Consider the following 24,196-nt stretch of genomic DNA (forward strand, 5'->3'; position numbering starts at 1 on the left):
GGGGATTTCACAGTAACCTTTCCCTGGAATGGGAAGGGAATGGAGATTTTAAAGTATCCTTCCCCTGCAGAGGAGAGGGAATGGAGATTTTACAATATCCTTCCCCTGCAGTGGGGAGGGAATGGAGATTTTACAGTATCCTTCCCATGCCACGCCCGGCAAGGCATGCCCACCAAGCCACACCCCAAGAACCAGTAGTAAAAAAAATTGAATCCCACCACTACTTTTAATGTATGGAAGACATAAAAGACAAATATTGGGCTGGAGGACATATCTTAGCGTTCTCAAAAAACTACAGCCTGATGTTCAAAGAACGGACTTTGAATCATATAAAAGAGAGACACAGTTATCCTAACAAAGGTGCCTTCCCGATATATGAATTATCTATTGGAAGAAATTTCTAGTCTGCCAAACATTGCTATAAATCACTATCTTACAGTGATCCATTTGACCAATATCGGATTTCAACTTCCCAAATTTTCCTTTCAACATGGTTATTGCTGAGAATTCTGGAAATTGGTTCTACATAGAAACTCCTAAATTGAGGTTTTAATATGTACGAATTTGGGATTTGGTATTATTATAGCAAACTGTTATAACTCCTTTTGAGAATCAGTTGACTTTAAGAGGAGAGTACAGATATTTTAAAAAAGAGATTAAAATATTGTTTATTTTTAATACTTCTCTTGGAAAAAGACTGGAAAATAGATAACATGAAAATAGCCTCATATAAAAGTTTTAAATTGTATAGTGGTCTTTTTTTTCTAGTAGGTTGCAAAATATAAATGACAGTTAGATATATTTTTTTTACAATAAGCAGAAACTACTCCCAGAAAATGAAATATTACTCTTCAATCCTATTCAAGATCAGGTGTGAATCGGTTACATTTCTACAATTACTGTTAATGTCTATTGTATTATATCACATTTAAGACATTATGCAAAGTTTCACGCTATGTGCATTTAAAAGGTAACACATATCAAAACATGCAAAATATGTGGGAACTTCCAGCTTGCCATCCATTTTTCAGATTGGTTCCTGGTGCGTATTAATTGCCAATCTGTGAGTAAGCAAAAAGTTAGTCTTAGAGAAACTAACTTGCATGCATATGTGTCCCAACAGGGGAATGAATGAAATTCATTTGTTGAGACAGCATGATAATTTTACCCTTATGGTTCTAGAGGTCATCTGATACAGCTCAAGTATGCTGGCCAAAACTCTGGACCTAAAGAAAAACACCAAAGTCTTATGGGAAAGAAAACCTAACATAACTACCTAAATAGATGTATTACATATAAATTTCTATTGCATTTAAATGGATTATGAATATAGCAAAAATTAAAAGAAGAGTAAAATAATTTTGAAATAGGCACAAATTCTCTATTCCTTTCTCTATTGTAATCTCATTGCAATAGGATAATAATAAAAACAAGGTATCATCAGTATAAATTTATAAACAGCAGATAACTTACAGCTACTAGACATTCTTCAACAAAAGGTGTTAACATATGAGGTCGGATGGTGACCATAATATCCCTGAAGTCAATGGCTGTGACTCTTCCAGCTTGAGAATTGTCTCGTTGCACAAATGCTTGCTTTGCATGTTCCAACTGTATTTCCTATAAGACATAAAAAACAGTTCAATCTAATCTCTAATCTCTGTTATATTATGCCTCTTCAATTTACGTATTTTAGTAATGGATTGCATGTGTATTTAACAAGCATAACATCATTATACCAAGAGTAAGAACTTCCATCTATTGCTGAGTGAGCTACATCACCTAAGGAACTTGCAACATTGATTATTTCAGCGTCAGCTATTGGGATTTTATCCTGTTTCCTTTAGAAGACATTTACTCCTTTATCATCTATATGTTGTGTTTAATTCTGAGAACAGGCTGAAAATCTGATCCACGCTGTAGATATTCAATCTGTCTCATAGTAGGAAGTTGTTCAAAGTTTATTAAAGCTTATAAAGATAGTATTTGTAGCAGGGGATTAATACAAAACGGTGATTCAGAGAGTGCATGAACATTTAAGTAGCACCTATTTTCAATCCCTTAAACCAAATGTCTTTTTTTCCAAGGAAGACAAGACAGCTCCACAAATCCAGGAAATCATACAATTTTTTAGGGAGCTGGAACACCCCTTCATGCTTTAACTTATCTCCTTCTATTCAAATCCAGATGTAAATAAAGCTGAACTTTATTGAAGTTACATCTTTTAAATTAATACCCATGTAATAATCCTTAGAATTTCTGAGTTTGCGTTTATTTGTCAATACCGGCCAGTCTGTAGTTTTATTTTATCATAAATTAAAGCAGATTTCATATTATTAATCCCAAAGTGCTATATTCCAGTGTTTCTCAACCTTGGCAACTTGAAGATGTCTGGACTTCAATTCCCAGAATTCCCCAACCAGCGAATGCTGGCTGGGGAATTCTGGGAGTTGAAGTCCAGACATCTTCAAGTTGCCAAGGTTGAGAAACACTGCTATATTCCATGAGTAAAGCATCACTCACAGAATAGTGCATATAACCTAATGCAAGCAGTGATCCAGTATAAGGTTATATTTTATTTAGTTTGATTGATATTTGAGAAAATCCATGAAATAAATACAGTAAAATCCACTCAGTCTCTTTCTACAGAAAATAACAAAAGATACAAATGATAAATATTAAAATTATCAACCCACACACAAAATTATAATTATCAACATTTCAGATACAAGATATAATTCAGTGAAATTAAGTCTAAATTTGCAAGATTTTAGCAGGATGTTCAGCACTATCTACTTCCTGCTAAAACCAATAAATCCAGTCTGGTGGGATTATGCCATAGGAATAAAGCAGGGGGGGGGGCTTAATCTTGTTTTTATTTTTAAGAATAAAAGCAAAATGAAATAATGGCAAAATTCAATTTACCACACCTCACTAGATTTTAGGACTGCTTAATAAATTATTTTTGGATCCTCATAAAATTTTAGAATATCATGTAATATTACCAATCCTGGTAATTCATTCATGATGTGCTCAAGGTTGACTCACCCTCCCATTCTCTCAAATCTGTAAAATGAGGTCCAAGATTGTTGGGGGCTACATGCAAATAATGCTGACATTGTAAACTGCTCAGATAGTGCTATAAAGGGGAGGGGAGGTATATACGTATAAATGTTATTGCTGTTACTATTATTTTATGACTTTTCAAAGTATTTCCATATATATGCTTTTATAATATTCCATTCTGGATGCTTGTTGATAATGATACTTGTCAATGGGAACTTACAACATGCAGCAGTAGGAATAGATGAGTCTAGTGAGTGCTAATCAATTAAAACATCAGTTATGGCTGAACTTAATTCTTCAGCGTGGATAGTGGATTAGCTTTGTAAATGTTTGATAGCAAGAAAAAGGAAGAATTTGCACATAGATGGCACCTCAGTGACTATTGTACATAAATTTCGAATAAACATTTATTGTGCCTCTTAAGTACAGTATTCAGACTCTAAACATCAAAGAAAGAAACTATTTTAATAGTACATCCATTTTTAAAGAGGATTATATCATCTGCAGTTGAGAGAATATTTGTCAAACTGTTTAGGTTGTACTGAAAAGCAGTTTTACATGTTTTCCCTCTATTCTTCTTTCATTTTTTCTTTTAATCTTCTTTTCTTGCAATGTCAGTTTAAGCTATACTTCACTGGTTTCCCTTACTCTTACCTTTTTGTACATTGTGGGGAACATCTCATAGCAATGGCAGAAAGGAAAGGATATTAGGAATAACTCATAGGACTTCTCTGAGCTTCCAATGAAATCATCCTAATAGAGTTCCTATTTTGCTTACTGAATTGGAGTAGTTGATTTATTTTAGCCACTTTTTCCATACCGAAGATATAGAAGCTCTTTCATGAGCTTCTGTTTTGTTATTTTCAGGGAAACAGAAGCTCATGAAAGAAAAGCCACAGAGAACTGACCTGGGGCAATGGCGTACGTGGCAGCAGAGAGGGCTCTGCATGCCACCTCTGGCACACGTGCCATAGGTCGCCATCATGGGGTTAGATGTTCAGCATTTAACATATCCAAAATTAGATTTTAACAATTAGATAAAGGAATATATTTGTGTAAACCATTCTGATGTTTCTAGATGGAACAACTATTTTACCCCCCCCCCCAGAGACATTGCTTGTTTTTTAAAGGGGATAAGTAAAACATCAGGTTGTTTGCCAATTGACATGGCCGATTTGCAGGTTACATTACCTGCAATTCAAAAATGGCATAAGTGTGTGTGTGTGTGTGTGTGTGTGTGTGTGTGTATGCTGGTCTTATTGTGTTCGGGTCTTTTCCTGTGTAAGAAACACACACACACACACACATTGTGTCACAATCCCTTGTATGCCCAAATATGGGAGGGAGCATTAGGCTTCCCTTTTCTGTCTTTTTGCTCCCCCTAGGAGCCATCCAGGCAGAAAGCCTTTTTTTTAGGTTGCCTTTGTGAAATAGCAATAGCAATAACAGTTAAGCTTTCAGCCCCCTCTAAGCGGTTTACAGAGTCAGCATATTGCTCCCAACAACAATCTGGGTCCTCATTTTACCCACCTCGGAAGGATGGAAGGCTGAGTCAACCCTGAGCCGGTGAGATTTGAACAGCCGAACTGCAGAACTGCAGTCAGCTGAAGTAGCCTGCAGTGCTGCATTTAACCACTGCGCCACCTCGGCTCCTCTAGAGACTAGGTTATAGGTTTATTTCACTTTTATGCCTCTGTATTCCCGGAGGGACTCAGGGTGGCTAACAAACCACGTGGAGGGGCTAATACAACAAAAAAACAAGGACAAGCGAACAAAATACAAAGACAATTTAAAAGCAATCAACAGCCACACTAGTCTCTCTTTATTTATTTATCAGCACAAATTGTGTGTGTGTGTGTGTGTGTGTGTGTGTGTGTGTGTGTGTGTAAGATTGAGATTGTTTTGGCAACGTTTCGGCGAGGTCTCACTCGCCATCTTCAGTGTGGAAAGCCAGCATTCCACACCCCCACCAAGATTTATAGAAAGACGGCAGCTCCAAGCACGCTTTAAGCCAAAAACACCAGCCTGGAGATGGCAAGTAAGATCTCACCGAAACATTGCCAAGACAATCTCAATTTTACATGGGAAAAGACCCGAATACAATATGCAGGTCTTGGCGTACTCAGGTCTTTTCCCATGTAAGATTGACAGTATATTGGTGACAAAGACCACCTAAAAACTGAATTACACACCCTCACAAACGTATTAATTTCCAACGGATTAAAAAAACACAATTACCAATCTAATCCAAAGGGAGACACCCCCCAAGAACCGAGACACAGAACAGGACAACGGCATTGCCCCCTCCCTTACATCAAAGGCACCACAGATAAAATCAGCAAAATTCTCTACAAACACAATATCAAGACAGCCTTCGGCACTGACCAAAAAATAGCCAACATCTTAAGAAACCCCAAAGACAAGATCCAGCTAGAAAACCAAGAAGTCTATGAAATACCATTCAAAATCTGCCCCGCCACATACATTGAACAAACTAATAGGAGGATAAATGCACGCATTGCAGAACACAAGAACGCATTCAGAAAAGAAGAAAGAACTTCCTCCCTTTTCCAGCATCTTAAAGCAACAGAACATGAAATTGATTTTGAAGGAATCAAATTACTCTCCAAAACTGAACACTTCAACAAGAGAATTATGGAAGCTATCAAAATAGAGAAACACCCCCACAACCTGAATTAAATATGAAGATACCTCCCACCTACCAGACATCTGGAGACTAGCTCTAGTCAATAAACAAGTCCCAGCCACAAAAACCAACACAGGACCCAGAACAACACAGGACACCATCACCAATCACCCACACCAAACATCAATTCCATCAACCAATCAAGCTGTGACAACACAGCCAACCAATCCGTTTAAAGCAACAAAGCTAACATTCCACATACACCCACCTATATTTATAGAAAAAAACGGCAGCTCTGATCACGCTTTGCTCGCACAAACATGAAGCCAAAGGCACTAGCCTGAAGATGATGAGTGTGACCTCGTCGAAACATCGCCAAGATACTGTCAATCTTACATGGGAAAAGACCTGCCATAAGTCACTGCCATAAAATGTTATAACTGGTAGATGAAATAGAACAGACTTCCTAACTGGGGATATCCTAAACAGTAACTTCTATTACTAACTGCTAGCCAACTCTCATATTATCTGAAGAATGAGGTAGAATGAAACCCAATGTATCTGGGAGTTAACATTAGATAAGACAAAACTAAAAAGTCTTGTTCCATTATTCAGCAATAATTTTGTGCATTTAACAGTTAAATGAATTTAACACTTAAAGGATTTAAGTGCTAAAAATGGAGTTAATAATTAATTAAAATGGCTAGTCATACATATGCATGAATGCAAACATTTTTAAAATAGTTTAAGGAAGCCACATGCCTAAAAAGAGGTCAAAGAATATAAAGATGACAATCCACAGTAAAGGACTGGATCACACAACTGCAGAAACATCATGAGATAAATCAGAAAGCACACAGGACACACAAGAGAAAAAAAAGCAGAAAACAAGGAAACTCTCCCTTTACACTCACAGCAATTAATAACAACTTAGGTTGCCTCATGTAGTGGTCAGCTCTCTTCAACCAATTAGCTATAACTGTGTGTTCTTACCCACTTTACAAAACCCCTGTCAAGTCCAATCCACTCTTATGCAGCCCCACTAGAGCTGAGCAGTTGATTTTATAGACTCTCACACAGCTTGCCTTCAGAAGTTGTTGGTGCTTCATCACTGGAGGCTTTCAAGAAAAGACTGGATAGTCACTTGTCAGAAATGGTATACTTGAGCAAGGGGTTAGCCTAGATCAGTGGGTCTCAACCTTCCTAATGCCGTGACCCTTTAATACAGTTCCTCATGTTGCGGTGACCCCAACCATAAAATTATTTTACGTTTTCTGTATTTTTTCGAAAATATGTGTTTTCCGATGGTCTTAGGTGACCCCTATGAAAGGGTAGTTCGACCCCCCCCCCCAAAGGAATCCCGATCCACAGGTTGAGAACCACTGGACTAGATGATCTCCAAGTCCCTTCCAACTCCTTTATTCTGTATTGCCCAATCATTCACTGCTCCAGCAATTAAATTTTAAATATCTTAAGAAAGTGGATATGCATGTACAAAAAAATACTTAAAAGAGCCAGTGGTGTCATATCTGTTGCAGATGATGAAAAATATAACAAATAATTCAAATACTGAGACAACTATGAGACCTGCTGTCTTGATGTGACCAATTCATATGCAAGAAAAGCTACAAGGAACAAGGGATAAATAATAAAACTGGCTTAATTCAAAACAAGATTTTTTTAAAAGATAAGGCTAAATCTCATGCAAAGAGATTTTTTCAAAGAAACATCTCAATCGTCTGTAACAAAGTTTACAACAGAAGATTCTTCTGCATAGAAGCCATGTATTTAAACCCAAGAAGGCTACATAAGCTAACCTTTTACCTAGATCATTAAGGACAAACATTATGATATGTATGGATTAAGAGAGTTGGAAAGATACATTTGTCACATGCATACCAGATTGGAAATTCCCAAATGAATACAGCACTTCTCCATGGTATTGTTACAGAAGAGACAATCAGGTTTTAATCAGTTTCCAAACAATAAAGATGGGCTGGATCTAAAGTCAAGTGAAGTCAGTAAAATGACAGTCATTACAACTAATAGAATGTGATTATATTATATGAGACATCTAACATCCTCTTCAAACAAAGAATTAATTAGACTCTACTCCACCAAGTCAATTTGAAGCATTTGTCCTAGCAGCATTATCTTAATTATTCCTCATCAAAATGATAACACTTCCTACTGTGAACTAACATCATTATGTAAACAAAATTACAGACTCGATAGTCCTGAAATATGATCCTTTGTCAAAACTCTCTTGTGTAACAGCTCTTTATAACACATCCAATTGAGACAACAGAAACATGGATCTAGCCTTTTCTGATGATATCAAGATATATTAGCAATACTGTGTTTCCCTGAAAATAAACCTGGTCTTATTTGCTTTTGGGCTTGAAAATAAGCAATGGGGCTAATTTTCAGGGAGGTCTTTTTTTTAAGTGCAGGAGACAGCGGGTGCCGGGCCCAAAGGGAGTGGGAGAGCAGCTACCGCTGGCCCTGCCCTTTCCATTCCACTGTCTGCTTTCCCGCAGCTCTAAAAGGGCAAGCTCTTGGCATGCCCCATCCTCCATCTGCCCTGCCTGCTGCTGGGACACTTCTCAGCCACACTGGATGCTGTGCTGGCCACCAAGTGGCTGTCTATGCTGCTGCTAGTCTCGCAGGGGCTGTTCACCCTCCTGGCAGGGCAACTTATCATCACGGGCAATACGACAATGGGATAGAAAGGGCAGGGCTGGTGGTAACTCCCAAACACTTTTCACCCAGAGGGAGACAAAGCTCTGTCAGTATAATTTCTCCGTCTGGCGAAAAGTGCTTAGTCGCCTATGGGATGCTTGGGAATGGCGCAAATCTCTCCATAGGTGACCACACTTTTCGCTCGGGTGGAGAAATGACGGAGCCTCAAAGCTTCTTGTGTTTGCAAAAGGGATGGGTTTGAAATGGAGTGATTAGCTCCTTGTTTAAGCGTCTCGTTTGCAAGCAGACAAAGCTTCATCTCCCTCTGGGTGAAAACTGTGCAGCAGAGCCAGGCAGAGGCACAGGTGACCGCAATGTATCACCCACTCTGTCCAACCGTCTCTCAGCTTGTCTGGAGCTGTGCTGATCAGGAACTCACGCAGGGCATCTAGATCATCTGCCTCTCCCATCTCCCTGCCTTTTCCTACAGCTAGTGCCACTGCACAAGCCTCCTGCAAACCTCCTTGTGAGTCAGGCAGTCACACAGCACACCTGTCTTCCCTACCCCCCCCCCCCGGCCTTTGCCTCTATGCTCAGACTTGTTGGTATTTGTGCTGTGTCAAGGGGCAAGCGGGCTGCGGTTGCTGCCAGACACCATTAGCCACCTTGCGCTCACCGCCTCTCTTGCTGGCCATACCCATCCACTCAAGCTTATTTTAAGGCTAGGGATTATATTAGTCACAGCCCCAAAAATCAGGTTAGGGATTGTTTTGGGGGATGGGTCTTATTTTCAGAGACACATGGTAGTTGTATCAACATGTAATCAAAGTAAGTTCTAGTCAATGAATCCTATTGAAACATAACATATATCAGTGAAATGTACAGTAAAAACTATTATAATAAATATAAATTAACCATTGATTTTAAAAACATATAATAGGTGATTATACCTATGAGTATATTAATACTATACAGACAGTCGATTTACAACCATACTTGGAATGATTGTTCTGTAGTCTTAAAATGAGGCATTACATGACTATACCAAATTATAGTGGCACTCCTTGCTGTGGTTGTTAACTAAGAATTGCAGACCACCCATCCTAATCCAAGCCATTCCAGATTGGGTCCTTCTTAGCCCCAAGCTGAAATAAGATAAGAAACTGACTCCAATTCCCCTACCCCACACACACCTGCTTAATCCTCATCTTTGCCCTTCAGCTACCTGGTACCAACATGTGGCACCACCGTGGAATAAGCCTTGCTACAAAACTCAAAGTCCACCGAGCAGTAGTGCTAACTAACCTGATGTATGCCAATGAGACTTGGACTGTATACAGGAGGCATGCTAGGCAATTGAACCACATCCACATGACCTGCCACCATAGAATACTGAGGATCCGGTGGAAGGACAAGGTGCCAGATACAGAAGTCCTCTCCAGAGTAGGACTGCCATCAGTTCACACCCTACTGATCAAAGCCCAGACACTCTGTGCAGGCCATATTGCAAGGATGCCAGACCATCGCATCCCCAAACAGCTTCTCTATGGTGAACTGTCTCAATGAAAGCAATCACACAGGAACAAAGGAAGCGATAAAAGACACATTGAAAGTCTCCTTTAAGTCCCTGAAAATTGATATCATCTCCTGGGAAACTTTGGCACAAAATCGTTCACATGGTGCCTGCTGATCCACCACGGCTACCAGCATCTGAGGACAGAAGAATAACCACACCACAAGAGAAGCGAGCATTCCATAAAGCCAGAGCAGCAAATGCTGCAACAATGGTCCCCACGTCTGCCCGACATGTAGCAGAACATTTCATTTTCGTATAGGCCTTACCAGCCACCTGAGGACAGATTGTGGACAGCCCACAACCTGTTAGATGTCAAGGTCCTCTTTGAACATGATGGATGAACATCATCACCCTTTTTTGTGGGACATCAAACACATCAAAAATTACATGGTTCTGAGGTTCTTTGTCATGTCTTGGTGAGCTTCAGTTGCTCAGCCCATGCCAGCAAACATTCAGTCACCCAGCTGCCTTTTCTCCCATTTCTATTCACTGACCTTTTGAGTTTTATGTCCAGCCACTATGGTCAAAGAAGAAACACTTTGCTGCCTTTGCAGTCTTCTTTTCGGGTCCATGGCTACTATGCTAACCTAGGCTCTCCACCATACTTGTGAATGCTTCTTAGACATGGTTCTTCATATCTTGCTTCATCAGTTTGACACCAAGTTGCAGTACCCATGAATACCCAGTATTTCTTTGCCTAGCTGTCTTCTTTTCCAGTTCCTTGTACTGACTTTTGCTTTCACAACCAGCCACCACAACCAAAGCGGAATGCCTTGCTGCGTTTGCTACTCCTTTTTGGACACAGCTTCTCTGGCAAATGATTCCAATCTAGGTTGTCTTGAGATTTCAGAAAGCTGTGCTACCTTCAGAAAGCTACAGGCAGTCTGCCAACCCAATAAATCTGATCATGTGACTATAGGAACGCTGCAACTGCTATAACTTTGGGCACAGGTAGGAAATCCATTTTTTTCAGCAGTCTTGAAATTTCAAATGGTTGCTGAACAAATGGTCATAAAGTGAGAACTACTTGTATGTATATTATACACGCACCAGAGAGGAGGAAGGGAGGTATAGGGAGGGAGTGGGGAGACAGAGAAAGTGCACACAAATATTTAGCAATCTAAAATTACTTATAGATTAAAAAGACATCTATATGGGAAAATATATAGCAGTTTAAAACTCTTCTTGTTCTTTGTTAAGATTTAAAGTTTTGTCAAAACTCACCAATAAGAATTGGGTGAATTCTGCATATGTTAGACGCCTTTTCCGATCTTTTCCAAAATGTAGCTGCACAAATTCAGAGTTCCAGTTAAAAGGAATACGGCGGTGAATTGTGGTCTGGCCAAACACCTGTTTAACATCCTCTGGGAAAGAAAATAAAAAAGGGGAAGAACTGAATTAGTGCAAGCAGTTCTGAAGCAAAGCTGATTTATTCTTTCATTGGATTTATTATCTGAACAGATTCATTTAAATAAATCTAACATCTATCTGCGATCCAATGTACAGATTGTATGCTACAAAATACTGAACCACAGATTCTCCATTTTCTCTTCTCCTTTAAGAGATAACCTAACATTATGCTGCAATTTAAGTATGACTATGTATAAGTCAGCTTTCCCCAGCCTTTTAGGATTTCTATTCCAAAAACATTATAATATTATCAAGTTTATGATGCCTGGGAATTATGCAGGCTGCAAATCTTGAAACTTTACAGGACACCAGGTTGGTGATGTCTGGCATGAGCTACTTTTTAGTGGTTTCACACATGTATCTTGGCAGTTTTCAGGAACCCACTTCCTTATCTCAGGTTTCAATGAGATACTTGCCATTCAGAAACATAAGTCTCTCGCTTCTTTCCTTCCTTGCTTAGCGAAGATCAGCTTCAAAATAATGTACAGAGTAAATACAATATACTGACTACATACCATCTAGGATTTCCTTAATTCATTCAAATGATATATAACTTATTTTAGATACACATAGCTGAATTTTACTAACTACACAAGTGACAGTCTAGTTACTTGCACAGCTTCAAAACAGCCCATTATATAAAACGGCCTACTTGCTTTTGCTTTTCACAGAGTAGAGTAGGGTAGGGTAGGGTAGGGTAGGGTAGGGTAGGGTAGGGTAGGGTACAATAGAGTTGAGTTGGGTTGAGCAGAGCAGAGTAGAATAGGTTTGTTTGGCCAAGTGTGATTAGACACACAAGGAATTTGTCTCCAGTGCAGAAGCTCTCAGTATACATGCAAAGTAATAGAGTAACAACAACAACAACAATACCAATAAGAGAGAATAGTAAAGAAGATGAGGATAAAAATAATGCTACAATCATGCAATATAGATAAATGTACATAGACAATAGACAATACTTTGAGAATTAAGTGTTCTTATAAGGCAGTACTATGAGTAGAGTGATGGCACAAGGGAAGAAAGTGTCCCTGTGTCTAATTGTTTTGGCATGTAATGCCCTAGTGCAGCACCGAAACTGCAGAATTGAAACTTTATGTTCAGAATGTAAGGGGTCTGTAAGTATTTTTTCAGGCAGGTTTCCTTCTGACCTGTGCAATATACAACTTTTCTGTGGAAGTCTTACTGGTTGCAATCATTCTTTTTGCAGTCAGTAACTGGTTTGTAAAACTGTATCAACAGCTCATTGCATTCTATTCCAAAGATTTTCTACAAGATTGCATTTTCTAAATACCATAAGATCACAAACAAATCACTGCTTCCTTTCCTCCTTTAGTTTGAGTACCTAAAAATTATAACCTGAGTTTTTAAGAAGCAATGTTGTAATTTGATATCAGAATTTTATATTTTATATCAATATATTTAGATCTTTTACTCATGTATAGTTATGCAACAGAAAATTGCCCTTGCTCTTTTTTGTTAGTATCTTACATTTCTTTCTCATCACTTATTATGGTTCACAAATTCCTATAGAAACTCAATGAAGTTTTTTTTCATTACCCCCCTCACAGGGTTTATTCATTTATATAGAACAATTTTTTCCAGCAATCTTTATTTCACAAACATAACACTTAAATAATATACAAAGAACATTCATGCTTCATGAACAAATTTATAATACTTGTTCATATTATTTATTTAGCAATTACTTATTTACTAAAATAAATGTCAGATTTATTTTAATACCTACAACTATATTTCATTCATTCATATAAATGAAATTATGTACATTATGCACCTTATCTACTTCCGTCTTTTTGAAATTTTGTGTTCCTGTTTGTGTGTGTGTGTCTGTGTCTGTGTCTGTGTGTAAATCTACTTACTGTTGTTGAGAAAGAAAGCAATTACTACAATAACCACAGATATGCTTTTAAAAATATAAAACCATGCAGGGTCTTATAAAATTCCGTTGGTAGCCCATCCGGGCCTGGGGCCTTCACATTCTTTTGTTTTTTGAGTGCTTCGGTTAGCTCCATCATAGTTATTTTGCCTTCTAGCATTGTTACAGTTTCTTTGGGTATCTGGGGTAAGTTGGCTTCCTGTAAGTATTGTTTTACTCTTGCCTCTTCTGTATTCTCATGATCATGTAGTTTACAGTAATAATCTTGTATATATTTTTTTATTCTCTTCATTCCCATAACAAGTTTGCCCTTGATCATCCATTAACTGCAATATCTTCTTTGAATCTCTCTCTTTTCTCAGTTTGTATGCCAACCATCTGCCTGGTTTATTAGCATTTTCAAAGTAATTTTGTTTAGCATCCCTAATTTTGGGGGCTAATTCTTCTTTTTCCATTAACCTAATTTTGTGTTTAATCGTATCCATTATTACTTTAATGTCCTTCTTTTGTGGGGAGTTCTGTAGTTCTTTTTCAAGACCCTTATATTCATTGTCAAGTCCTTTAAGTGTTTGTCTTTTCTTTATATTTCTCTTCCTTGTATAGTCAATTATCAGGCCTCTGGTATAGGCCTTCATTGTGTCCCAGAGGTTCTGCATTGATGTCTCCTCTTTTCTATTTTCTTTAAAAAAAAAAAAAGGCCAATTCCTTTTCCATTTTCTGTACAAAGTCTTTCTCTTTTAATATAGTGTTGTTTAATGTCCACCTAGATCTTTTTCTTTGTCCTTTCCATTTAATTATCATTGGGTTGTGGTCTGCCCGAGTACTTGTTTCAATCTCAATTTCCTATATGTTATAGGCCGATTTAGTCGCTACCCATATCATATTGATTCTAGAATAAGATAAATGTCTGTTTGAATAAAAAGTATATTGTTTTTTAGTAGGATTTCTCTCTCTCCAAACATCCTTTAAACCTGTCTCATCGATCATTTTAAAAAAGAATTTAGGGAATATCTTTCTATTTCATTTTGTTGTTGTTGTGAGTTATAGACCATATTCTTATCTACAATTCCATTAAAATCTCCCATCATACAAATATTTAAGTAACCCAAATCCATTATTTTCCTGTGTAATTTTCTGTAAAATTCATCTTGCTTATAATTAGGCGCATAGATTGCTATTAGAAGCATTTTCTTATTATTGTCCATAATTTCCACCATCAAAATTATTCCATCGTCATCTGTATAAATTTGTTCCACTAGGATTATATCTTTAATATAAAGGATCACTCCTCTTTTCTTACAGGTTGCCAATGAAGTAAATGTTTTCCGCAGCTTTGGTTGCCTTAATAAGTATTCATATTGCTTTTGAATATGCACTTCTTGTAGACAAATTATATCAAATTTTAATTTTCCTAGTTTGTGAAATATTTTATTTTTTTTATTTGCTGAATTAAGTCCATTTATGTTAATTGAGATAATTTTATTCTCTTCCATGTTTATGTTTTATATATAGGATTTATTACTCTGGTTCTAGGTTCTCGTAGATCTCTAATAACCACGCCACTACAGCACCTTCTTCTTTTCCATTCGAAGCTGAAGACATCGCTCGTGATTCTGCCACAGATTCTTTATGTCCAGTTCCCTCAGCCTTCCATCTGAGATGTTCTTCGGAAAATGCTTCTGCTTTTTCAATTGAATCTATTCTTTATCTTTGTCCTTGCCATACAAACATTAAACTTTCTGGTATCAACCATCTGTAATTAACACCTTTTTTGAGTAGAATTTTAGTCAAAAATTGATATTCTCTTCTCAATTCTCTCACTCTCCTTGTCTTTGTACTCCAGTTTTCTATCTCTTGCTTTTTTAAAAGTATTTGCATCCTAATTGCTTTCTTGGTAAACCTTGCATAAACTTCCTTTGGCAAGTCATTTCTCGCGGCATATCTTGTTTAAATTCGAAATTCATCTATAGCATCAGCCATCTTCTCTTGGGTTAACTCGAGGACATTTGTCAAGATTTCTATTATTATTTGTAACAGGTTTTCACCTTTTTCTTCTTCTATGTTTTGGAACCTTAGAAAAAATTCTGACCTTTCCATCTCCCAATTCAGTATTCTAATGTTATCTTTTTCGACCACACTCAGTCTATTTTCAATCTCCACAATTTTCTTCTCTCTTTGGTCACCTTTTTCTTCAATTTTTTGTGGTCTATCTTCATATTTCATTACCATATGTTGAATACTATCAATTTTTTCATCAGTTTTAACTCCTTTTTGTTCCATGTTCTCCGTTCGTTGTTCAATGCTTCCGGTTCATTGTTCTATTGCCACAATTCTTTTTTCCATGTTTTCTGTTCTCTTTTCAATGGTATCTGTTTTTACTTCCAAATTCTGAATTCCTTGCATAATCATCTCTAAGGTAACTGCCTTCTCTCTCTTTTCTTTTTCCTAATGTAACATTGTTTGTATTGATCTTTGTCCTTCTGCTGGTGAGGAGGATGTTGTTGTTGTTGCAGAGCCGGTAGTTATTATTCTTTTACTCATCTTCAAATTTTTCTATATTATAATCCACTTGATATAAAAGTCAATTGCAATCCAGAGTGACAATAAAGTGATCAAAGGTTAAAAAAAAAGGAAAAAGGTAAAAGAAAAAGAAAACAAAAAGGCTGAGGAAAAAGGGAAGGAAAAAAAGCCAAGGGTAAAACGCGAAAGCAAAACGGAGACAGTAGGAAAACCTACTATGAAAAATGTGAAAAGGAAAAAGAAAAACCAAAAACCCATAAAAGATAATAAAAATCTTCAATCTTTTCTATGCCGTAATCCAATTGAAAAAAACAAAAATTGAAAATAACGAAATACAAAACCCAAGTTCATAGCAAAAAGAAGTAAACACTGCCACCAGCAAAAGAAAAGAAAAGAAAAGAAGAAATAGTTTCAAGGCTTCTTGTAAAGCTAAAGTTCTCTAAACAAAAGAAAAATAAATTCAAAACTTTTATAAAATGAAAGCCTTTCAAGATCATTCCAGGCTTACTCTTACAGTTGTTATCTATTCTTTCCAGGCAGAATTTCAAGCTCTGAAAATTTCAGAGTGAGCACCTGTGTAAAATAACTGTTCCCCTATCAGTTCTGGCTGAGCCAGTAACCTTGGAGAGCAACTTTTTCTAAACATTCATTCAGACAACAACAAAGGGCGCATGTGCGGGACTCGGATGGCTGCCTGGCTTCTTGTTCCTCAGAAGCCAGTGCTAAAGACTAAAAATATCTAGAGCCTCCGGAGTCCATTCGTACTACCAACGGAGCCCCCTGGAAGGATTTGGTCCCAGGATTTTTACAAGGCTCAGCATTTTACCGGTAACTGCTTGTGGCTGTCTCCCTGAGTAACGAACTGCGGCGGCTTGGTTCGGCGACTGCGGCGCGGGAGAGAAGATGGCGACGCCGCGCTGATAATCTCAGCGTTTGCAACTTCTCGGCTCTCCCCCCCTCCCTGCTGGTGACAGGCTTGGAGTGGTGCGGAGAGCTTGGAGGGCTCAATTAATTAATTTTTACCATCTTTTTTTTACCATCTTTTTACCATCTTTTTACCATCTCGAAGGCGACGCCGCGCTGATAATTTCAGCGTTTTGCAACTTCTCGGCGCTCCCCCCCTCCCTGCTGGTCGGGACAGGCTTGGAGTGGTACGGAGAGCTTGGGGGGCTCAATTAACTAATTTTTTACCATCTTTTACCATCTTGAAGGCGAGGATTAATTTGTTGAAGACCATTGGGAGTTGTGGTTGGGGTGGTTGGGGTGATTGGCTGCGTTTACCATCTCGTAGCCCCCCCCCCTCGGACATCCCCCTCCCGTTTTACCCTGTTGACTCTGCTGCCAGCTGCCTGTCCACTCCTAGGGTCCCTGGGCCGCTTGCCTGTTTGGCTAGGGGACTGAACGGAGGACGGAAGACGGAGCCCTGAATAGGACGTTTCGATCTGAGGAGGAAGAAGGTCTGGACGCCCCTCCCTCCCCCCAGCCTTGTCCCATTTACCATCGCAGCTGCCTTAATTATTATTCCTTTGTTACTGTTTATTAGGAATATTGGGAACAACAGATGATGGCAGCAGTAGGGACAAGGTTTGGGTATCAAGAAAACCATCGCTTTCCTCCCCTTTGCCTTGAGCAGCTGGGGCCAGCTTTAGATCTTGGCCCACCGGACTATGGACATTATATAACCCTAGGAAAGAGACTTTCTCCTATGTGGTCCGCTGATCTCTTCTGGGACTTTAAGGGGAATAAGACTGAACAATCTTTGTTTATAAACATCAGGCATTTTTGCCTCCCCTTTATTACACACGACTGCCTTGTATACTATCGAACTTTGACCTTCCAGCTGTGAACTTTTCTTTGGGGCATAGAAGAAGGAGAAGAGTGGAGCCCCCCATTAGGGTGTGACCCCCCCCTCAGGAGAGGGCGGATTATTACGTTGGACTACTACGAACTTAATACTACCTTGAACCTGCGCAACCCTATCATTTTCTTATTTTAACTGGTATGTTGAGTGCATGGGATTGTCTGGTTGTATGAATGATCTCACTTTTATTTTATTTAGTTGTATTTGTGTTTTAATTTTATTAGTGAGGACTGCTTGTGTGAGAGTTTGAGTATGAATGATTCGGAGGACCTGGCGGGTTATATGGGGGCCATTGGGGTGGTTGGGGGGGCCATATCCACGGGAGAGGGTCGGAGCATTGCGGTCATAACAGGGAGAGGCAGATATGGCGGGGACTTTAGGGCAGGCCATCATTGGGGAAGGAGGGTTCGCTATATTACAGAGATCCCTCCTTACGGCCCTAGGAGTCCCACTCCAAGGTCAGATGGCGCGAGTGATCAGGACCCTGGTCTCAGGCTGCTGTCGCTAAATGCCAGGTCTGTGGTTCATAAGGCCCCCCTCATCCGGGACTTGATAACCGATGAGGGCGCAGACCTGGCATGTATTACTGAAACTTGGCTGGGCACGGAGGGAGGAGTCCCCCTCGTTGAGATGTGCCCAGCCGGATTTCAGGTGCTACAGCCGAGAGCCCAGGGAAGGGGTGGCGGTGTGGCTATTGTAGTCCGGGAGTCTTTAGTACCTCGTAGGATCCCTGCTCCGGAGCTTGTTGGGTGTGAGTCCCTGCTGGTGAAGCTGGACCTCAAGGGTCAAGTGGGTCTGCTGCTTACGTACCTGCCTCCCAACTGCGTTGCAGCAGCCCTCCCCTCGCTCCTCGAGTTAGTAGCCGAGCTAGCAGTTGAGTTCCCTAGACTTATAGTTCTGGGGGACTTTAACTTGCCTTCGCTCGGTGAACGTTCTGATGGAGCGCAGGAGTTCATGGCTTCCATGACAGCCATGGGCTTGACTCAGGTAATTCGAGGCCCAACCCACTCAGCAGGTCACACGCTCGACCTCGTATTCCTCTCGGAGCAGTGGAGTTATGATCTTGGTCTGAGGGGTAATGAGATCATACCCCTGTCATGGTCAGACCACTGCCTACTGAGGCTAGACTTCCGGAGGCCAAACCCCCACCGTAGGGAGGAGGAACCGACCAGGTGGCTCCGCCCCAAGCGACTGATGGACCCTGTTAGGTTCCAGACGGAGCTTGGGGTTATTCCAGATACTCTCGCCCACAGTTCGGTGGAGACCCTTGTCGCTGCCTGGCACTCGACAGCTTCGGGGTCTCTAAACCGGATTGCGCCACTACGGCCCCTCCGGGTCAGCGGCCCCCGGAGGCCTCCTTGGTTCACCGAGGAGCTCCGGGAGATAAAGCGCCGGAGGAGACGCCTAGAGCACCTGTGGAGATCAGACAGGTCCGAATTGAACCGGGCACTTGTAACAGCATGCACCAAGGAGTATACTCGAGCTTTAAGATCGGCAAAAAGAACACACATTGCCTCCTTGGTAGCGTCCGCCGAGTCCCGCCCAGCCGCCCTGTTTAGGATAACCCGCTCCCTCCTAAATAGGAGGGAGACGGGGGACCCCTTACAGGGTAAGGCTGAGGAGTATGTTCAGTTCTTGGCAGACAAAGTTGCCCGGTTTTGAGCGGACCTGGACTCCACTCTTGCAGAGCCAGCTGAGACACAGGGGAAAGACTTGGCAAACTATCTCTGGGTTGAGTTTCAGGAAGTTGCCTCTGGGGATGTGGACAAGGCTATGCAAGCTGTGAGTACCTCCACTTGTGTACTGGACCCGTGTCCCTCCTGGCTGGTTGCCAACAGCAGTGAGGTGACACGAGGCTGGATCCAAGCGGTTGTTGTTGCATCTCTTCGGGAGGGGCACTTCCCCACCGAGCTTAAGGCAACGGTGGTGAGACCCCTTCTGAAGAAACCGTCTTTGGATCCAGCTGTTCTTAATAACTACCGTCCAGTCTCCAACCTTCCCTATGTGGGGAAGGTTGTTGAGAAAGTGGTGGCCCTCCAGCTTCAGCGTACCTTGGAGGAAGCAAACTATCTTGACCCCTTCCAGTCCGGCTTCAGACCAGGTTACAGCACAGAAACCGCTTTGGTCGCATTGACCGATGATCTCTGGAGAGCTAGGGATGGAGGCTTTGCGTCCATCCTAGTTCTCCTTGACCTCTCAGCGGCTTTCGATACCATCGACCATGGTATCCTTCTGCGACGACTGCGGGAGGTGGGAGTGGGCGGCACTGTCTTGCAGTGGTTCTCCTCCTACCTCTCGGACAGGTCGCAGTCGGTGTTGGTGGGTGGGCAGAGATCGTCCCCGAGGCCCCTAACATATGGGGTGCCACAGGGGTCGGTCTTGTCCCCCCTCCTATTCAACATATACATGAAACCGCTGGGCGAGATCATCCGAAGGCATGGGATAAAGTATCATCAATATGCGGACGATACTCAATTGTATCTGTCCGCCCCGTGCCAACTCAATGAAGTGGTGGACGTGATGAGCCAGGGTCTGGAAGCTGTTAAAGACTGGATGAGAGCAAACAAACTGGTGCTCAACCCAGACAAGACCGAGTGGCTGTTGTGTTTTCCTCCCAATAATTTGACCACCGTACCATCAATCAGGCTGGGGGGACAAAACTTATACCCCTCAGATAGGGTCCGCAACTTAGGAGTCCTCCTGGATCCACAGCTGAGTTTTGATCACCATCTATCGGCTGTGACCACCACCTGACGGCTGTGACCAGGGGGCATTTGCCCAGGTTCGCCTGGTGCGCCAGTTGCGGCCCTACCTGAATCGGGAGGCTCTCACGACAGTCACTCGAGCCCTTGTGATCTCTAAGCTGGAATACTGCAATGTGCTCTACATGGGGCTGCCCTTGAAGAGCACCCGGAGACTTCAGCTAGTACAGAACGCGGCCGCGCGAGTGATTGTGGGCGCACCTCGGTTCGCCCACATACCACCTATCCTCCGCGAGCTGCGCTGGCTGCCTGTAGATCTCCGGGTGCAATTCAAGGTCTTACTTACCACCCACAAAGCGCTCCATGGTAGTGGATCTGACTATCTGAGAGACCGCCTCCTGCCAATAACCTCCCTGCGTCCCATCAGATCGCATAGAGCGGGCCTCCTCCGTATTCCATCCGCCAGTCAGTGCCGACTGGCGACCACCCGGAGGAGAGCCTTCTCAGTTGCTGCTCCGACGCTATGGAACAATCTCCCCGTGGAGATTCGTACCCTGACCACAGTCCAGGCCTTCCGCATAGCCCTCAAGATCTGGCTAGCCCGTCAGGCCTGGGGATAAATTTTCTTGCCCCTCCCGAATGCTGAGTGAATGTTGTGTTTTAGTACTTTTTAGTTATCTCACATTTTTTTTTCCTGTATTTTGTCTTTCACTCCCCTTCCCTTACTATTGTAAGCCGCCCTGAGTCCCCTCAGGGAAAAGGGCGGCCTATAAATGCTAAATAAAATCAAAAAAATTGATTGAAAAAAATCAAATCAAAAATCAGACAAAAAATAGAAACAAAGTTTCAAAGCCTCTAGGTGGCAGTGTTACTTATCCAAAACTCTGCCTCTCTGTATTGCGTTCTCCGCCTTATTAAGAGAAAATAAAAAATAAAAAGCCAAATGAGAAACGCTGTATATAAAAAAAGACTCCTAAACAGTGGAACTATAGAACTTAGATATCAAACAGTCCAAAAAGTAAAAGGCAGGAAAACGGAAAAGGAAAAAGCCTGCTCCATTTAACACTGTGCTGATTAGAAAGTCCAGTCAAGCTTTCAACAATAAAAAGGAGAGAAAAAAACTTTCACTTTGACTGTAGCCTTATATTCGCCGCTTACTCTCTCTCATCAGTCTTTACTTTAAATTAATTCTCTTCATTTAGGATGTTTTCATAAATCAGGAAAAAGGTAAAAATCTCACCATAAACGACATGCTCTCTCCTGCACTTTAACTTCCGAAGCTGTCAGCAGTTTCGCCAGCCTTAATGGCTGCTTCCTAGCCACTGGCAAAAGGGCTATTCCTGGATCACTAGAGACGGGTTTCTCTGGGATTGGCAGGATATGCCCCTTCCTATCACCGTCTCTTTGGGACGGATTAGGTCCAGTTGGACAGTCCTGCAGTTGGAATTTTGGTGGTGGTCTCGGAGCCCCGAGATTGACTGTCGTGTCACCGCAATGTCAACTTCCTTACTCTTCCATTATTAGAAGTTATGAATGAGGTGATGTCAGAGAGGAGAATACCCAAAACATGGTCAGAAGCATATATTACACTTTTACAAAAGGAGGAGGCCGATTTACTACAAATTAATAACAGACCAATTTCCATGTTAAATTCAGATTATAAGTTATTTGCTTCAATATTGGCAGAATGATTTAAAAAAATACTTAAATGGTTTCATTTATTCTGATAAAAATGGGTTTCTGCCAAAGTGACAAATTAAAGATAATATGAGGATAATCTTAGACACTTTGGAATATTATGAGGCATATCCTGAAAACAATTGGCATTGATGTTTTTGGATGCTCAGAAGGCATTTGACAACATGAACTGGCGCCTTATGCTGTTACAACTGAAAAAAAGGGCTTTGGTGAGAAATTTATTCAAGCCATACAAATTATATATTATAAACAAACAGCTAAGATAATGATAAATGGAGATCTCACAGAGTCTACTGAAATAAAGTAAGGGACGAGACAAGGCTGCCCATCATCACCATTACTTTTTGTCTTAACATTAGAAGTTTTAAATAGAAAGGTCAGAGAAGGAAAAGAAATAAAAGGAATGAAAATCAAAAAGGAAGAATACAAGCTACAAGCATTTGCAGCTGACTTGATCTTCATTCTAGAGGATCCATTAGAAACTGCACCTAAATTGTTAGAAAGAATAGAAGAATATGGAAAAGTAGCAGGATTAAAAATAAATAAAGACAAAACGAAAATCTTGACAAAGAATATGTCAACAAGACAAAAAGAAGAGTTGGTGGAAACCTTGGAGCTGCAAGTTACGATTAAAGTTAAATATTTGGGGATATATTTAACAGCAAGATGCAGCGCTCTTAAAGACAATAATTACTATAAGCTCAAACAACAGATCAGATGGACATGAAGAAATGGGAAAATCTACAACTTTCAATGATAGAGAGAATATTTACAATTAAAATGAATATTCTACCTAGAATTTTATATCTGTTCCAGACTATTCCAATTAGATTAGGGAGGGAATATTTTGATGACTTAAATAAAATAGTGTTGCAGTACATATGACAGGGGGAAAAATGAAGAATAAAACTAAAATTGTTACAAGATGCAAGAACAAGAGGAGGATTGGGCCTTCCCAATTGGGAACAATATCCACCAGGCAGCAACTTTGAAGAATGGATAACACTAAGGAATACCAGATTATTGATTCTTGAAGGACATTATCTATTGTTGGGATGTCATGCCTTTTTATGGTACAAGGGAACTAAAACATGGGGGTATTTTATAAGACATTACCGGAGGCTTTGCTATTAAATTGGGAGAAGATTAAAAGACAACATTATTTAAAAATTCCAGTCTGTCTGGCTTTCAACTATCAAAGACTTTTCATACGCAATAATATACAAAAAGGAACAAATAGTTAGATATGGTGAAATATTGAAAGTACAGGGTAAACTTAAGTCTATGCAAGATCTGGAAAAGGAAGGTATAAAGATGAACTGGTTTTCATATGTGCAAATTCAATCTAGATATGACAAGGACCGTAAAGAGGAAGGTTTTTATGATAAAATGACTGAGTTAGATAAAATTTTGATGGGTAATGATGAAAAAGTAATTAAAAAACTTTATGGACACTTACTAGAGGTTAAGTTAGAAGAAGAACAAGTTAAAGGAACTTTGATAACTTGGGGGGAAATTTTGGGCATGGGATTGAATTAGAGAAGTGGCAGAAAATGTGATCCCAAAATTACAAAATGACAATGTCAACAACATATAAAGAAAATTTGTATAAGATGTTTTACAGGTGGCATCTACCCCCAACAAGAATAGCAAGAATGTTCAAGAATAAATCAGAAAGGTGTTGGAAATGTCATCAGACACCGGGTTCATATTACCATATGTGGTGGACTTGCGAAGAAGCTAAAATATATTGGACTAAGATCCACACGTGGTTGGAGAAAATAACACAAAAATGTATAGACTTTAAACCAGAGACTTTTTTATTGGGAATCATACCAGAAATATATAATAGAGACTTGAAATACTTGATTGTAAATGTTTTAACAGCAGCTAGAATTGTATTTGCAAAAAATTGGAAAAAAGAGAAAATACCAACACAGGAGAAAACTATCCAAAAAATTATGGAATGTGCAGAAATGAGTAACTTGACATTTGAAATTAGAGAAGAATTTTACAAGATTTGGGATTTGTTTTATCAATGGTTAGATAAAAAATCATGGTAATGGAAAAAGTGGGAGAACTTTTTATATTTTAAGAATAATAGAATGATATATGCAATACTATAAGGGTTTAGCAC

At 40.1% G+C, this 24,196-nt stretch overlaps 1 protein-coding gene across 3 annotated transcripts in view; it reads right to left on the reverse strand.

The window, feature by feature from the left end:
- The window catches only part of SLC25A13 (solute carrier family 25 member 13), a 162,250-nt gene that overhangs the window by 61,537 nt on the left and 76,517 nt on the right, over positions 1–24,196 (reverse strand). For all 3 annotated transcript variants that reach the window (XM_014051794.2, XM_014051795.2, XM_014051796.2), the window contains 2 exons: positions 11,196–11,335; positions 1,474–1,620 (listed from right to left, as the gene is read on the reverse strand). In XM_014051794.2, coding sequence (XP_013907269.2) covers positions 1,474–1,620; positions 11,196–11,335 — 287 coding nt within the window. The remainder of the gene's footprint in view (positions 1–1,473; positions 1,621–11,195; positions 11,336–24,196) is intronic.

Source organism: Thamnophis sirtalis, unplaced genomic scaffold (assembly GCF_051295495.1).
Source record: "Thamnophis sirtalis isolate CommonGarterSnake01/CBP01778 unplaced genomic scaffold, rThaSir2_p1.2 scaffold_4, whole genome shotgun sequence".
NCBI classification, from domain to species: domain Eukaryota; kingdom Metazoa; phylum Chordata; class Lepidosauria; order Squamata; family Natricidae; genus Thamnophis; species Thamnophis sirtalis.